The 16,960-nt window shown below is 40.8% G+C and overlaps 1 protein-coding gene across 1 annotated transcript; it reads right to left on the reverse strand.

Annotated features, from left to right (window-relative positions):
- Positions 1 to 7,431: 7,431 nt before the first annotated feature.
- Positions 7,432 to 14,333, reverse strand: LOC125884855 (ras-related protein ralB-B-like). The gene is made up of 5 exons (XM_049570115.1): positions 14,187 to 14,333; positions 12,318 to 12,477; positions 12,030 to 12,238; positions 10,383 to 10,557; positions 7,432 to 9,629 (listed from the first exon to the last, which is right to left on the reverse strand). The coding sequence occupies exons 2-5, from the start codon at positions 12,429 to 12,431 to the stop codon at positions 9,522 to 9,524; spliced, it is 606 nt and encodes a 201-aa protein (XP_049426072.1). The 5' UTR covers positions 12,432 to 12,477; positions 14,187 to 14,333; the 3' UTR covers positions 7,432 to 9,521.
- Positions 14,334 to 16,960: the final 2,627 nt, after the last annotated feature.

Below are 16,960 nucleotides of genomic sequence, written 5' to 3' on the forward strand. Positions count from 1 at the left end.
AGGACGGTCTCCTCTGGACGGTCTCTTAGGACAGTCTCCTCTGGACGGTCTCCTCTGGACGGTCTCTTAGGACAGTCTCCTCTGGACGGTCTCCACAGGACAGTCTTTTAGGACAGTCTCCACAGGACGGTCTCTTAGGATGGTCTCCTCTGGACGGTCTCCACTGGACAGTCTTTTAGGACAGTCTCCACAGGACGGTCTCTTAGGACAGTCTCCTCTGGACGGTCTCCACAGGACAGTCTTTTAGGACAGTCTCCACAGGACGGTCTCTTAGGATGGTCTCCTCTGGACGGTCTCCACTGGACAGTCTTTTAGGACAGTCTCCACAGGACAGTCTCCTCTGGACGGTCTCTTAGGACAGTCTCCTCTGGACGGTCTCCACAGGACAGTCTCTTAGGATGGTCTCCTCTGGACGGTCTCCACTGGACGGTCTCCACTGGACAGTCTCCTCAGGACAGTCTCTTAGGACGGTCTCCTCTGGACGGTCTCCACAGGACAGTCTTTTAGGACAGTCTCCACAGGACAGTCTCTTAGGATGGTCTCCTCTGGACGGTCTCCACTGGACAGTCTTTTAGGACAGTCTCCACAGGACAGTCTCCTCTGGACGGTCTCTTAGGACAGTCTCCTCTGGACGGTCTCCACTGGACAGTCTTTTAGGACAGTCTCCACAGGACAGTCTCCTCTGGACGGTCTCTTAGGACAGTCTCCTCTGGACGGTCTCCACAGGACAGTCTCTTAGGATGGTCTCCTCTGGACGGTCTCCACTGGACAGTCTTTTAGGATGGTCTCCTCTGGACGGTCTCCACAGGACAGTCTCTTAGGATGGTCTCCTCTGGACAGTCTCCACTGGACAGTCTTTTAGGATGGTCTCCTCTGGACGGTCTCCACTGGACAGTCTCTTAGGATGGTCTCCTCTGGACGGTCTCCACTGGACGGTCTCCACTGGACAGTCTCCTCAGGACAGTCTCTTAGGACGGTCTCCTCTGGACGGTCTCCTCTGGACGGTCTCTTAGGACAGTCTCCTCTGGACGGTCTCCACAGGACAGTCTTTTAGGACAGTCTCCTCTGGACAGTCTCCTCTGGACGGTCTCTTAGGACAGTCTCCTCTGGAAGGTCTCCACAGGACAGTCTTTTAGGACAGTCTCTTAGGATGGTCTCCACTGGACAGTCTTTTAGGATGGTCCCCTCTTGATCTCCACAGGACAGTCTTTTAGGACAGTCTCCTCTGGACGGTCTCCTCTGGACGGTCTCCACAGGACAGTCTCTTAGGATGGTCTCCTCTGGACAGTCTCCACAGGACAGTCTCTTAGGATGGTCTCCTCTTGACGGTCTCCTCTGGACGGTCTCCTCTTGATGGTCTCCTCTTGACGGTCTCCTCAGAGTGTCTCCGTCCTGTCCTGGGGCGTGGAGGCGTCCTGTTGGAGCGGCGGTGTGGGCTCAGCAGCAGGTGTATTACTGTAAGAGGCTTAGAGACGTGAGCTCACACTGACACCGAGGATTATGGGAACAGCTCTGTATCTGTGTTTGTATGAGGCAGCACCAACACCTCCTCCTGAACAGGAAGTGTGTTTGTAGGTCGACATTCTGAGGTGACCTCTGACCTCTACATGGACGAGGTCAGAGAGAGACATGAACTAATGTAGAAAGAGACGTACAGTAAAAGATGCGTATACGAACACAGAGGAGCAGACCATCTGAAGATTCTCTCTGAGGAAATGAGGATCTACGAGGTGCTTCTTTATCCTGGTGGCAGTGTTAAGAGCTTTCCACAGTTTACCCTTAATTTACCCCAAAAACTGTTAAGGGAGATTCTCAGGAGAGCCTGACAGCATACCTACCTACCAACCAAACGACCAACTGGCCTGTCTCCCAGATCCTTCAAAACCCTTTAAGAAAGAGGGATTTTAAAAAAGAACCCGGGAGAGAGAAAGAACCTGAAAGAAAAACCTTAAGGAAAAAGGGAATCTTGACAAAAAAACACCTTAAAGAGAGAAAGAACCTTAAAAAGGACCTTAAAGAAATAACCTTTAGAAATTACCTTTAAGAAAGAAAGAACCTGAAGAAGTATTTTAAGAAATACCTTAAAAACAGAACCTTAAAAAAGTATCTTTAAGAAAGAAAATACCTTCAAGAACGCACCTTAATGAATGAAAGACACCTGAAAGGGGCTTTAAAAAGCACCTTAAAGAAAGAAAGAGCCTGAAAAAGGGATTTTAAAATGTACCTTAAAAACAGAACCTTAAAAAAGTATCTTTAAGAAAGAAAAAAACCTTTAAGAATATACCTTAATGAATGAAAGAAACCTGAAAAGGGGATTTTAAAAAGTACCTTAAAGAAACAGAATCTGAAAAGGGGGGGTTTAGAAATGACCTTTCAGAAATAACCTTAAAGGCATCTTTAAGAATGAAAAAAACTTTATAGAAAGAACCTTAAAGAAAGGCAACACCCGAAAAGGGATTTTAAAAAGGACCTTAAAAAGGAAACTTTAAAAAAGTGCCTTTAAGCATTAAAAAACCTTAAAGAAAGTACCTTAAAGAAAAAAAGAACCTGAAAAGGTATTTTTGAAAGGACCTCAAAGAAAGAATCCTAAAAAAGTACCATTAGGAAAAAAAAAAAAACTTCAAGAAAGTATCTAAAAGAAAGACAGGACAGAAAAAGGATTTACAAAAGAACCTTAAGAAAACATCTTTAAGAAAGAAGAAACATTTAAAGAAAGAACCTTAAAGAAAGACAAAACCTGAAAAGGGATTTTAAAAATGACCTTAAGAAATGAACCTCAAACGAAGTACCTTTAACAAAGAAAAACCTTCAAGAACGTACCTTAAAGAGAGAAACCTGAAAAGGGACTTTAAAAAGTATTAAAAAACCTTAAAGAAAGTACCTTAAATTAAAAAGGACCTGAAAGGGTATTTTTGAAAGGACCTCAAAGACAGAATCCTAAAAAAAGCACCTTTAGGAAAAAAAAAAACTTAAAGAAAGTGTCTAAAAGAAAGACAGGACCCAAAAAGGGATTTACAAAAGAACCTTAAAACATATCTTTAAGAAAGAAGAAACCTTTAAGAATGTACCTTAATGAAATAAAGAAACCTGAAAAGGGGGTTTTAAACAGACCTTAAAGAAAGAACCTTCAAAAAGTACCTTTAGAAAAAAAAAACCTTAAAGAACCTTAAAGAAAGACAAAACCTGAAAAGGGGGTTTTAAACAGACCTTAACGAAAGAACCTTAAACAAAGTACCTTTAGAAAAGAAAAACCCTTAAAGAACCTTAAAGAAAGACAAAACCTGAAAAGGGGGTTTTAAACAGACCTTAACGAAAGAACCTTAAACAAAGTACCTTTAGAAAAGAAAAACCCTTAAAGAAAGACAGAAACCTGAGAGGGGCACTTTTAAAAGAACCTTAAAGACAGATGAGCTGATGCAGCAGCTGAGCTCAGACTGAGTCACACTGCTGTTTGTTTGTTTGTGTTTCAGGTCCTCCAGCAGGCGTCTCCGTCTCCGTCCTCCTCTTCTTCTTCTTCTTCTGTGGTGAAGAGAAAGCAGCTCTGCCGGCTCTCCTCTTCTTCTTCTGTTGGATCTCTCCTGCTCAGATTCACACAGAGCCTCCTTTGTGTCGTAGTCTCATACCTGAGGTGCAGCCACATCAGGAGGAGGATTATTTACATTTATTTTTGTAGTCTTTTTTTATGATTTTATTATTTAAATGTTGACATTGGTTATTTATGCCTTTTATTTGCAATTTTAAACTCATTCAATATTTCTTTAAATTGTACTTATTTACATTTTGAGATTTTTGTACTATTTTTTCAAATTTACTGTTTTTAAGGGGTTTTGTTTTTTACAACATTTTATTTTAAATTTAATTTGTTGATACTACAATTTTTATTTTTTATTCTAACTTACTGAGTTGTTGATTTTTTTATTTTATATTTGATTTTTTTTTTTACATATTTTGAGATTTTTGTATTCACTGTTTTCATTTTGTTGTAACTTATTTAAATGCTGAGACTGTTTACATTTATATTTTATCTAGTATCTAAATGTTTAATTTTAACCTATTCACATGTATTTTTTTATTCATTTTCATTTTGAGATATTTGTAGTCACTATGTTGTTTAAATGAAATCTATTTTATTGTTTTTACTGTTATTTTATAGTTATTTTATTTTAATTTTTGTTGATCTTGCAATTTTTATTTTTCATTCTTTATCTCTCTAGTTTGTTTTTTTTTTACAATTCAATGATATTTTTTTACTAATTTTTACTCATTATTTTCATTTAATTTACGTATCTGATATTGTCATTTTTATTTTCCTAACTTATGTTTCTCTTTTTTTTTTAAACATTTTTTTGTATTATTATTATTATTTACCTTATTTATATGTTGACACATATTCTGCTGGTTTCTGCAGTTGGATCAATGACATGTTACTACCATAAAAATGCATCATAAGTTCTATAGTGGTAACAATAATAATTATTATTATGTTTTCTCTTAAATAAAATAATCTTTTTTGTTTTTAATTTTATTAATTTTTTTGCCACTGTGACAGAAACTTTTCAGAAACATAAACTCCCCAAAGAGTGTCTTAGAAATAAAGAAATAAAGGGCAGGAGGAAGAAGAGGAGCAGCTGCTGCCGGTCAGACGAGTCGGACCAGTTGCAGATTGAGAGCCTGAATCATCGTCTGACTTGTGATAAGACGTTTCACTCCTGAAACACAAACACTGTCAATACCTGTCTGAAAAATATCTTTAATTCAGTCCAATGAGTTTATTAACATCTTTAATTATATTTGATACAATAAAAAACTGCTGGTCACAAACTTCTGAGGTCAAAGGTCAAACTCAACATTAAAACCGTATTTTCTTCAAACAATTAGATTAATTCAAAGTTCTTATTAAATGTTAACACCAGATTAAAAACTCGGACTGAAAAGAGATAAAAAAAACATTTTAAAGTAGAAATAAAGTTAAAACTTCTCTTTTTTTGTTTGTTTCGACTTAAAATAAACAAAAATGTTAATAATTACTGATATTACAACAGAGACTAGTGAATGCATTACCTGCAGGAGTTGCGTGTGGATGCTGACGGCTGAAATACGTCGCTGAAAATGCAGAAATATGAAACAAGTCGCCTGAAAATATAAAGGCTCAAATGCATCGTCTTACCTGGAAGCAACGATGTAAAACTGGAAGCTACGGAGGCTGAGCTGCATTGCCTAAAAAATCGATAAGCTGAAATACATCACTGAAATAGCAGGGATACGAAACAAATTGCCCGAAAGATAAAAACCCTCAAATGCACTGAGTTCACTGCTGAGAATATATGAAGCCACAAAGGCTGAGTGGTGTTACCTCAATAAACTACAGGCTGAAATACATGGCTGGAAAAGCTGGAAGCTGAACTGTGACACCGTCAACGGCTGAAATGTGAAAAGCTGAAGCAACATCGTTCGTAACGTCGCAACAGATGTCAACATATTTCACATTTGTTCCTAAAATCTGTGCATGTTGATGAAATTAAAGTTAATTTGTGGAAAAACTTGAAACAAGTTGAAATATTTTAAAGACAAAAATCATATCATTAAGATTTTTTAAAGTGAATTTAAAGAGTAAATATGAACGAACATCAAACCAAGTGCTGAAATACAGTTTATCACTGTGTGGTGTGTTGGAGTCCAAGTCAGCAGCACCATCTAGTGGACAAACAGCACATCACAATTCATTCATTCATTAGGGTCGGACACTATTGTAATCCTAGTTATTCTTCTTCTTTCTTCTTCCGAGGAAATCATACTTCCCATGGGTGAAAACTCACCAAACTTTGCACAAAGGTCCAGTCTCATGCCAGATATCCTCAGCTGTAAACTCAAGCCAATAGTCCTGATGGTGGCGCTACAGCAAGCGTCTAAAGTTCAAAACTTTGAAAATTCATAACAAATCAACCATACGAGCTACAACTTCACATCTTTCATCAAACTGTAGCCCCAATACTGAAGAAACTTTTGTACATTTGAACCTATTAAAAATTATGAAGTTCATCACTGTTTTTTTTTTTCAAAAACTGTAAAACTTCTTAAACCTATCTCCTCCCACAGTTTTTGCTCAGTTGTCACCAAACTTGCTACAGAGCATCTTCAGACTGTCCTACACAAACTATGTTTCTCAGATTTTTGATTTATCAAAAATTGAGCCTACAGTGCATCAAAATGTTTGACTGTAAACGGTACTGTAAACATATACTTGCAAATTCTTGCTAAATAAATCTTCAATGTTCATGAAAAAATGACAAAATTCTAGAGTCATGGTAGATGATGTTTGGAAAATATCAGAATTTTATCTCAAAAACTGAATTTTTTTACAGCGTTTTGAATTTTGCTCTAATGTGAACAATTGGAGTCAATGTAAAAATGGCATTTTTAAACATCAGTTTTTCACTTATGGAGCAAATCAATCATTGTTACAAACAAATTACCAACATCTCCATGCTGTCTAGATGCAATATGTGTATTTTCAGATTTTTGTCTTAATAACTGAATTTTTTACAGTGGTTTGAAATCTGCCTTTCCATGCATGGACGGCTGCTTTCCTACACAACACTGAATGGCTTGCTCAGTTTGTGAAGCCACTGTTGAGTTGCTACGTGCCAAATAGCTCAGAGTGGTAGATGACTGTCTTAGGTTCCAGAGGTTGCAGGTTTGAGCCTCAACTGGTGCAGAATCCACATTGTAATGTACTCATCTTCTTGTGCTCCAGCTTATTGCTTAAATTGCCATGCTTGAAAATAAACCAACCTTTGCACAAAGATCCAGTTTCAATACTTCAGTGTGAAACCATCTCAGGCTTCTCACTTTGCACACAGCTAAACTAGTTAAACATCAGTTTTTCACCTATGGAGCAAATCAATCATTGTTAAAATAAATTCCATGCATGGACGGCTGCTAAACCTGCACGTCTGGCTTAGTCAATTTGTGAAGCTACACATGAATTGTCACTGACTAATTAGCTCAGTGAGATAGAAATTGATTCTTAGTCTCAGAGGTTGTGAGTTCAAGCCTCAGCTGATGCAAAAGGCAGATTGTGTTGCTAAATTCCTAAATGTCTTCCAATTCTTCTGCTTGTTGCTCAGAATTGCCTAAAAATGCCCGGACCCGACCCATCGCTGCACAGCAGCTATAATTTTTCTAATAATCTGGAGACAATTTTAATTAAAGAAGAAATTAAGAGATTGATCTGACTCTCGAGTCGTCTGCTTTTTTTCTCCTCTTAAAGTAGTTTTTTTAGCTTTATTCTTTATGTATGTTGAATTCTTGGAAGACACACGAGACATTTTTACATGTTCAGCGACTGAAATCATTTCCGAGATGAACATTTTATTCTTAATGACGTTATTTTAACGTATAAATTTCACATAATTACAGAACAAACAAAAAGATTTTTGATTGAATTTAATTCAAACAGATAACTGAACACTAAACACAAACAATAAGAACATAATTATGCATTGAACTACTTTGTTTTGTAATTTTATTTTTATTTCCTTGACAGAAACATGTAATTTGGCACCTTTTTTGGGAATTTTTCTAAAAGAAAAACTCAATTTACAACCAATATTCAATATTCGTTTATTTTTTTGAAGCTTTATTTTTTATATATGTTGAATTCTTGGAAGACAAACGTCTCATCTTAAAATGTTCAGCTACTAAAACGACTCCAGGAGGTGAAGTACCAAGTTACATATTTCTTCACAGAAACTACGGAGCAGTAAATAAAATATTTCCCTTTTTTCCTTTATAACGTTTATTTGGCAAATAACTTTACTTTTAACTTGTGTTACATGGTTTATAGTGGTGCTTTAATGCAGAACAATGGTGCAGAAATATGTTTACATAAAGAAAAAACCCGTCTGATCGTCACAATCGAGCCTCAGTGATCAGCCCTCTCTTTGATTATCAAATCATTAGTTTGACTTTGAGTCGACGACGACACCAACGTGTCTAAAGTCCCTTCAAACCACAGACATCATAAATACAAGAGATTCCCTTTTAATAAACGTGATTATAAATTATAGATTAGCTGGGGAGTGAAGACAAAGCTTCGTACAAAAAGGAGTGTGAGGAAGTGAAACACGAGGAATGTGTGAGAAGACTCAGACTGAAGGACAGACGGACGACTGGAGGACACTTAAAGGTACAGTCCGTCCGTCTGTGATCACAGGCACAAGATCGTCACAGCAGTCACAACAACACAGGAGAGGAAAGGAAACGTGTACAATATGTGGCCAGAAGTATGTGGACACCCAGGCGAGACACCTGCCGAACTGCAGACCTCAAACAAACAGACCTGATGATCTTTTTTTCTGGAAAGGTAATGCCACGAAAAACGGTTGTTTTTTATCCAGACATTGGTGCATTTTTCGCAAAGGTAATGCAGCAAAGAAAGGTTGTTTGTTCCCCATACATGGCTGCATTTCTGGCAAAGATAATGCAACGAAATGGGGTTACTTTTTACCCATACATCACTGCATTTCTTGCGAGATAATGCCACGAAAAGCGGTTGTTTTTTATCCAGACATTGGTGCATTTCTGGCAAAGATAATGCAACGAAGAAAGGTTGTTTATTACTCATACATCGCTGCATTTCTTGTGAGGATAATGCCACAAAATGGGGTTGGTTTTTTTTACCCATACATCACTGCATTTCTTGCAAAGATAATGCAATGAAAAGCGTTTTTTTTTTTTTTTTTTACCCAAACATCGCTGCATTTCTCCCAAAGATAATGCCATGAAAAGCAGTTGTTTTTACCCATACATCTCTGCATTTCATGCGAGGATAATGCCACAAAAAGCAGTTTTTTTTATCCAGAGATCACTGAGTTTACTGACAGGATAATGCCACAAAAAGAGGATGTTCATCACTGCATTTCTCATGAGGATAATGTTTCAAAAAGCGGATTTTTTTTTTTTAATTTTTTTTTTTAGCAAGACAGCGCTGCATTTCCCACAAGGATAGCTCCATAAAAAGCGGTTGTTTTTTAATGAGACATCGCTACGTGTCCTGCCAGGATAATGCCAGGAAAAGGCGTTGGGGAAGTTATTTTTTATTAAAATAATTATTTATTATTTATTTATATCAGATTAAATAATTATTTTTTATTAAGATAACTATTTAATCTGATATAATCTGTGGTATAAACATGTTTTACAAACTGCTGTGTCCGGACGTTCTGGATGACATTTCCCCTGTGAGGTGTCCACATACTTTTGGCCACACAGAGCAGAATCTGTAACATAAAGAGGAAGCAGAAAAACACCGACAGCTTTGGACATAAAGAATAAATGGAGGTGAGACTCCTCCGACACGTCTGGAGGTGAGGTGTGAAAATAATCAGGAGTGTTTCCTCCTCAGCTGACGGAGCGAGTGTTTGAGTTGCGACCTGCCGCCGCCATCGCCGCCGCCGCCTGTTTGAGTCCGTCTGACTGTTTCTCTTTGGTTTTGGCACTGTGTCACCTCAGGGTGCAGGTTACAGGATGAGGCAGTGCTTCTTCTTCTTCTTGCCGCTCGGCCCGTTCTTGTCTTTGCTCTCGGCCATCTTCTTCTTACGGACCTCCCTCATGAGGTCGAAGAACACCTGCGGGACAGGACAGGAAGAGGTGCCGTCAGGTGGTAAGGCTGTTTGTGATAAAGAGAAGGTGAGGTGACTCGAGGCAAAGACGTGCTCATGTGTGTTTAACATGTCTCCTTACGTCTTGTCTCTGAGTTCATTTCGACGAATCAAACTGCTTTAAGACAAAAAGAAATGTTTTAAAATGAATTATTATTTTTTTCCTGTTTTTATTTTTTTCACTAATTTCTCCAGTTAAGTTAAAATTCATTATCATTATTATTATTGTTATTATATTTTGGACATTTTTTATTTCTTTACACATATTTCTTCAGCTTATTTATTTATTGATTTTTTTTTCAGAGGTTTCAGTTCATTTGAAATTAATTATTATTATTTGATGCTGATAATTATTTTCTGGCTGTTTTTATCTTTTTTTATTTCTATTATTATTTTTTTTAACAGATTTCTTCAGTTAATTTAAATCAATTATTAATTTTTTGGGCTCTTTTTATTTCTTTCAAAAATTTATTCAGCTTTTAAAAAATTATAATTATTAGTATTATTTGTATTATTATTATTATTTTGGTGTAAATGCAGCCTTAGAAAAGAAAATGTGAAAATAAAAATCGGTCATTTTTAAATCTTATTTTCGTCTCATGTAGCAGCTGATTTTATTCTGACATCTATTTGTCTTCATTAGTTTTAAACACCTGTAGTTTCTTTAGACATCTGGACGCCATGTTTCTGTCATTTTATGGCACAAACGTCCTCGTGTACCTTGTCCACGTTGGCTCTGGTCTTGGCCGAGGTCTCCACGTACTGGACCCCCCACTCGCCGGCCTTGGCCGTGGCCTCGTCAGCAGAGACCTGCCGCCGCTCCTCCAGGTCCGACTTGTTCCCCACCAGCAGCAGAGGGATGGCCTCCTCCTCCTTCACCCGCAGGATCTGCTCCCTGACGCACAGGTAACACACACACACACAGGGGAGTCATCTTTGTGTCTAAGTGGACGTTTGTGCCAAATCTGAAAACATTTTCTCAAGGTGTTCTTGAGAGATCGTGTTCATGAGAATGAGATGGATGTAAGGTCACAGTGACCTTGACCTTTGACCACCAGATTCTAATCAGTTCATCATTGAGTCCAAGTGGATGTTTGTGCCAAATTTGAAAACATTTCCTCAAGGTGTATTTGAGATATTGTGTTCATGAGAATGCAACGTGCGGGGTCACAGTGACCTTTGACCACCAAAATCTGATCAGTTCATCTTAGTGTCCACATAGACGTTTTTGCCAAATTTGAAGAAATGCCCTTGAGGTGATCTTGAGATGTCACCTTCACGAATTTGAGACAGACACAAGGTCACGGTGACCCTTGATAACCAATTCTACTCAGGTCATGCTTGACTCAAAGTGGATGTTTGTGCCAAATTTGAAAAAAAAAAAATCCCTCTAGGTGTTCTTGAGATATCACATTCACCAGAATGTGACAGACAGGGTCATAGTGACCTTGACCTATGACCACCAAATTCTAATGGGTTCAATGTTGTGTCCAAGTGAACCTTTGTGCCGAATTTGAAAACATTTCAGGGTGTATTTGAGATATTGTGTTCATGAGAATGCAACATGTGGGGTCACAGCGACCTTTGACCAAAATCTGATCAGTTCATCTTAGTGTCCACATAGACGTTTGTGCCAAATTTGAAGAAATGCCCTTGAGGTGATCTTGAGATGTCACCCTTATACCCCGGGGAGGGGTCAAAAGTAATAAATGAAATGAAATGAAAGAGTATGAGACAGACACAAGGTCACGATGACCTTTGATAACCAATTCTACTCAGGTCATCCTTGACTCAAAGTGGATGTTTGCGCCAAATTTGAAAAAAAAAATCCCTCTAGGTGTTCTTGAGATATCACATTCACCAGAATGTGACAGACAGGGTCATAGTGACCTTGACCTATGACCACCAAATTCTAATGAGTCCAATGTTGTGTCCAAGTGAACCTTTGTGCCAAATTTGAAAACATTCCTCAAGGCATTCTTGAGATATTGCACTAATGAGAACAAGATAGATATGAGGTCACAGAAACCTTGACCTTTGACCACCAAATTTTAAATCGAGACAAATGTCCAAGAGGACATTTGTGCCAAATTTAATGAATTTTTTCTCAGTGTTCTTGAGGTACTGTTTTTACAAGAATGTGGCAGACAAGGTCACAGTGACCTCGAACTTTGACATGTCACCGTCAAAATCTTATCAGTTTGTCCTTGCCTCAAAGTGGATGTTTGTGCCAAATTTGAGGAAATTCCCTCCACATGTTCATGAAATATCACGTTCACAAGAATGTGATGCACAGACAGCCTGAGCACACACTGCGTCCTGACATGGCCGTCTCTGGCGCAGACACGTAACAAAATGGAGGCAGACCTGAACTCGGACGTGGCGGTGAAGGACTCGTGCTCCGTGATGGAGAACACCAACAGGAAACCTTCGCCGCTGCGGAAGTAGTTGTCTCTAATGGCGGCATAGTCCTCCTGCCCGGCCGTGTCCAGGATGTCGATCTGAACGTCCTCGCCGTCCAGGACCACCTTCTTCCTGTAGCTGTCGGCCTTGGTGGGCTCGTAGTCCTCCACGAACTGGGGACAGAGGGTTTGATGATGTCACAGGAAGCAGAGGCAGTGAGGGCTGATGGGTAATGTAGTGTGGGAGTCTCACCTCGTCGTACATGAACTGCAGGGTGAGCGCTGACTTCCCCACGCCGCCACTGCCCACCATGATCACCTTATGGAGGACCAGAGACGTCTGGTTCTTGTTCTTACTGGACGCCATGTCCCCGGTCTGTCTCAGTCCAGCGTCTCACAGCTCCACCTGACTCCTGAGGGGACAGCAGAGACCAACAGGGAGCAGGTGAGACCAGCAGAGACCAGCAGGGACCAGGAGAGACCAGCAGGGACAGACAGAGACCAGCAGACCAGCAGAGACCAGGAGAGACAAGCAGGGACCAAGAGAGTCCAGAAAAGACCAGAGGACACAGGTAGGGACCAGGAGAGACAAGAAAAGACCAGAGGACACAGGCAGGGACCAGCAGAGACCAGAGAGGACCAGAGGAGACAGGCAGGGACCAGGAGAGACCAGAGAGGACCAGAGGAGACAGGCAGGGACCAGGAGAGACAAGAAATGACCAGAGGAGACAGGCAGGGACCAGCAGAGACCAGAGAGGACCAGAGGAGACAGGCAGGGACCAGGAGAGACCAGAAAGGACAAACAGAGACAGGCAGGGACCAGGAGAGACCAGAAAGGACCAGAGGAGACAGGCAGGGACCAGGAGAGACCAGAAAGGACCAGAGGAGACAGGCAGGGACCAGGAGAGACCAGAAACGACAAACAGAGACAGGCAGGGACCAGGAGAGACCAGAAATGACCAGAGGAGACAGGCAGGGACTAGGAGAGACCAGAAAGGACAAACAGAGACAGGCAGGGACCGGGAGAGAACAGAAAGGACCAGAGGAGACAAGTAGGGACCAGGAGAGACCAGAAACGACAAACAGAGAGAGGCAGGGACCAGCAGAGACCAGAGAGGACCAGAGGAGACAGACAGGGACCAGGAGAGACCAGAAACGACAAACAGAGACAGGCAGGGACCAGGAGAGACCAGAAAGGACCAGAGGAGACAGGCAGGGACCAGGAGAGACCAGAAAGGACAAACAGAGACAGGCAGGGACCAGCAGAGACCAGAAAGGACCAGAGAAGACAAGCAGGGACCAGGAGAGACCAGCAGGGTCAAACAGAGACCAGAAGGAACCAGGAGAGACCAGCAGGGTCAAACAGAGACAGGCAGGGACCAGGAGAGACCAGCAGGGTCAAACAGAGACCAGGAGAGACCAGACAGAACATTTTACACAAATACAAATCTAGATTTGTAAACTCAAACATGAAACAGATCTGCAGACACACAAACTTGTAATGGAGTACTCCCACAGTGTAGTCTGAGTACTTGTCCTGCGGGACATGAGCTCGTGTCCCTCCGATGATAACACACACAGAGCCAGTGTGACATGAGGGGCCCCACGATAAGGAGCCACAGTAAACACCGAGCAGGAGAGGACGTGACACCTGACAGTGACCTCTGAGTGCGGCTGCAGCCTGCAAGGACACCAACATGCGGGCAGCGGAGCCAGCATGAGTCCGGGTCTGAGGGAAGATGGCGGGCTGTTTGAATGACCCCAGCTTTATTTAAAACAACAGGGCTGCCAGCAGAGTGAAGAGTGAGCGGGGAAAGAGGAACCATAAGTCCGCAGCTTCCTCTGTGTAGCAACCAGCTGACAGCTCGCGGCCAGTTCCTACAAGACACTCAACAGCCGCTGTGCTCGGACAACATCCCGCCCCCTGCCCGCCTCTCATTGGCTGCAGCTCCGCTCCCGCGCCTCCTATTGGCTGCCCGCCCCGTCAGTCGCTGACAGCTAGCATCAGAGACAGATAACACTTTCTCTCCCTCGGGGCGAATTCAACTGGAAACTACTGTAAAACGTCGCGTGGAGAGCGCGAAGCTAGCAACGACAGCGCGTGGAAAGTCGCGTAACTCACCCGCTAACGTGTTTCAGTGCCGCTCGTGGAGAATTCCGCCATAAACCGACACGCAGTGAACTTTTTAACAAGTTGACCGGGAGACTCTCTGCCCCACCTCACCCACGGACTACACACACAGATCGTCTGCTCACCGGAAGAGGAATCACTCCGCGGCTGGAAAACTACCTACGAGCTAGCATAGCCCGCTAGCACAGCCGTTACCAAGGCGACGCGTTGAGGGATCGCGCTCCACAGAACACGTGCAAAACTTTAACACGTACGAAACTTTTAGTGTTGTATGATTGATATTAAAGCTCACACAGACTGCAGGATGTGACGTAAAATGCGGCTCCTTCTCCGCACAGCTCACGGTCTGACGAACCCGGGAAACACACCGAGTGAGACCTCTGTCGTTTTGCCTCCTCTCAGATAACAGTAACAGGAAGTGACGTCACGGAATTCCTTGCTTTCTTTAAAGGCTTTTTTTTAAATTGGGGAAATTCTTTATTTACAAACAGAAATTCTTAATATTCAAAATAAATATATTTTTTAAAATTAACTTAATTAATCTGAAAAGTTGATACATTCGTTTTATTGTTGTTCACATTATTTTTAATTCTTCCACATATTTAAGATCGTTATGTTACTCTGAAGGCACTCGTTAATCATTAGCCTTTTGTTTTATTTAGGGACTGTTCTTTATTTGTCAGATGATGAGGGGTGGCTGGGGCAAGACTTAAAAATATTTAGGGACTGTTCTTTATCGGTTAGAGCATGAGGAGTGGCTGGGGTGTGCCTTCGTTTTTTGTGTGTGTGGGGGGGGATTTGCTTTCATTTAGGGACTGTTCTTTACTTATTAGAAGCAGGTGGCTGTGGTGGGACTTTTTTTTGCTTTTATTAAGGGACTGTTCTTTTTCAGATGAGGGGTGACTTCGTTTTTTGTTTTTTTGGGGGGGGGGATTTGCTTTCATTTAGGGACTGTTCTTTACTTATTAGAAGCAGGTGGCTGTGGTGGGACTTTTTTTTGCTTTTATTAAGGGACTGTTCTTTTTCAGATGAGGGGTGACTTCGTTTTTTGTTTTTTTGGGGGGGGGGGTTGCTTTCATTTAGGGACTGTTCTTTACTTATTAGAAGCAGGTGGCTGTGGTGGGACTTTTTTTTGCTTTTATTAAGGGACTGTTCTTTTTCAGATGAGGGGTGACTTCGTTTTTTGTTTTTTTGGGGGGGGGGTTGCTTTCATTTAGGGACTGTTCTTTACTTATTAGAAGCAGGTGGCTGCGGTGGGACTTTTTTGCTTTTATTAAGGGATTGTTCTTTAATGATCATAGGACAGGGTGTGGCTGGGGCAAGACTTAAAAATTTTTAGGGACTGTTCTTTATCAATTACAGCATGAGGGGTGGCTGGGGTGTGACTTCGTTTTTTTGTTGTGTTTTTTTTTTGCTTTCATTTAGGGACTGTTCTTTAATGATCATAGGACAGGGGTTGGCTAAGGCATGACTTAAAAAATGTTTTTTAGGGACTGTTCTCTATCAGTTAGAGCATAAGGGGGTGGCTGGGGTGTGACTTCGTTTTTTTGTTGTGTTTTTTTTTTTGCTTTCATTTAGGGACTGTTCTTTAATGATCATAGGACGGGGGTAGCTGAGGCTTGACTTAAAAAAAATTAGGGACTGTTCTCTATCAGTTGGAGCATGAGGGGCTGAGATGTGACTTCGTTTTTTTGTTGGTTTTTTGCTTTCATTTAGGGACTGTTCTTTACTTATTAGAAGCAGGTGGCTGTGGTGGGACTTTTTTTGCTTTTATTAAGGGACTGTTCTTTTTCAGATGAGGGGTGACTTCGTTTTTTGTTTTTTGGGGGGGGGGGTTGCTTTCATTTAGAGACTGTTCTTTATCAATTAGAGCATGAGGGGTGGCTGGGGTGTGACTTCGTTTTTTTGTTGTGTTTTTTTTTTTGCTTTCATTTAGGGACTGTTCTTTAATGATCATAGGACGGGTTGGTTGAGGCTTGACTTAATAAAAAATTTAGGGACTGTTCTTTATCAGTTAGAGCATGGGGTGATTGGGGTGTGACTTCGTTTTTTGTTGTTTTTTGTTTTTTGTTTTGCTTTTATTTAGGGACTGTTCTTTATTTGTCAGATGATGAGGTAGATTGGGTGAAACTTTTCTTGCTTCTTTTAAGCAGGTGGCTGCGGTGGGACATTTTTTTCTTTCATTTAGGGACTGTTCTTTAATGATCATAGGACGGGGGTGGCTGAGGCTTGACTTAAAAAAATTAGGGACTGTTCTCTATCAGTTGGAGCATGAGGGGCTGAGGTGTGACATCGTTTTTTGTTGGTTTTTTTGTTGGTTTTTTTGCTTTTATCAAGGGACTGTTCTTTAATGATCATAGGACGGGGGTGGCTGAAGCATGACTTAAAAAATGTTTTTAAGGGACTGTTCTTTATTGGTTAGAGCATGAGGGGATAGCTGCAGTGTGACTTGAACGAATTAGAGTGAGCCTCCCCTGAGCCAAAAGAAAAAACAAAGTCCCTCCCCGGTGCTTTAAAACAAGTAATGAACACTCCCTTAGGATATTTAATTATCTGTAATTCTTGGTTCATTAAAAATACAGCACATTTCAGCAACAAACTGCTCTGATAAAACATCAAGTCGTAAAGAAACATTAAATAAGAAACATTAAATAAGAACATTTAAAAACAACTAAAATGCCATTAAAGAGAAAACAAGGTAAAATATACTAAAATAATATTTTATTATATCATACAAACTAATATATTTATCTTGTTACATAAAC

This window comes from Epinephelus fuscoguttatus, linkage group LG24, assembly GCF_011397635.1.
Source record: "Epinephelus fuscoguttatus linkage group LG24, E.fuscoguttatus.final_Chr_v1".
Taxonomy (NCBI): domain Eukaryota; kingdom Metazoa; phylum Chordata; class Actinopteri; order Perciformes; family Serranidae; genus Epinephelus; species Epinephelus fuscoguttatus.